Source organism: Austrofundulus limnaeus, unplaced genomic scaffold (assembly GCF_001266775.1).
Source record: "Austrofundulus limnaeus strain Quisiro unplaced genomic scaffold, Austrofundulus_limnaeus-1.0 Scaffold300, whole genome shotgun sequence".
NCBI lineage: Eukaryota > Metazoa > Chordata > Actinopteri > Cyprinodontiformes > Rivulidae > Austrofundulus > Austrofundulus limnaeus.
The window spans coordinates 478,275-479,427 of record NW_013952702.1 but is presented as its reverse complement, the minus strand read 5'-3'; the positions used below and the strand labels follow the sequence as shown (position 1 = coordinate 479,427).

General features: G+C 42.4%; 1 protein-coding gene across 1 annotated transcript in view; it reads left to right on the top strand.

Moving 5' to 3' along the window:
* Window positions 1–1,153, top strand: part of LOC106526906 (regulatory-associated protein of mTOR-like) — a gene marked incomplete at its 3' end in the record, with an annotated part of 120,198 nt that overhangs the window by 39,463 nt on the left and 79,582 nt on the right. Inside the window, 1 exon segment of the mRNA XM_014021626.1 lies at window positions 770–916. Within this exon segment, the coding sequence (XP_013877080.1) occupies window positions 770–916 (147 nt within the window).

Genomic DNA, 1,153 nt, shown 5'->3' with positions numbered 1-1,153 from the left:
ACACACACACACACACACACACACACACACACACACCCTGAGACCTTTTAATTCCAGCAAAGTCTTAATTATTTGTTCCTGACTTTGCCGCACCGCCATGACCATGCCTTTAACCAAAAAGTGTATGTGCTTAAAAACAAGTGAGATCAACATATTATCTGTGTTCTGACACAATTTCATCAATCGTAAGTGAGACCTGCTCAACATGTTAATGTACCATATTTATTCATGTATAATACGCTCATGAGTATAATACGATTATAATTTTTTGAGCCTAAAAAGCATAAAAAAATCAATTCATCAATAACCTGTGTATAGTACTACCACCCAACTTTATGGATGATTTTTAGGGTTAAATTTCTAGTATTATACATGAATAAATACAGTAGTTTGACATGATCACTTTAGCCCCAACCCCATCCGTCTGGCCTTCTGTTCACCTTATGAGATGATTTAAATAATGAAGGCCTGTGATGATTCCAGYTAACAGTTGGTCACCACTGAATGACGATGGGGGATATCAGTGACGGTTGAGTTCTATCTTGTTTATTTCAGGTCTTTACAGCACTTTACTGAATTTTATTTTCATCATCCTCATTTTTCTCCCTTTAACTCATCTTTTCCCTCATTAACTCATCTTCCACCAGTGTGTTTTATGCAACAGATKCATGGTTAATAATTAAACACTAGGAAACTTTTAAATGTGGCTTATCAGCAACATCCTGATGCAGCATCCCGGCCCTTTCTTTTTTCCTTTTTCTTTTTCCAGAACTACACCCAGTACATCCCGCTGTCCATCTATGACCTGCAGACCTGGATGGGGAGCCCGTCCATTTTCGTTTACGACTGCTCCAACGCCGGCATCATCGTCAAGTCGTTCAAACAGTTCGCCCTGCAGCGGGAGCAGGAGCTGGAGGTGGGCGGCTGCGAGAACACACACACCTGGTGGTTCATGACATGACGCCRTGCAGCAGTGGTGAAGTGGTCATAGGGATTAAACTGGGAGAGGAAGAATATCTCCTAGAAGACGAGACGAGTCAAACAAACACACAACTCTCAGGCTGGATCTGCTGCAGCTCTGAGGCTAATGGCTTCTGAGCTGTGGTTCTCAGCTGGAACCAGACCTGAACTGGCAGCTGGGTCTGAATATCCC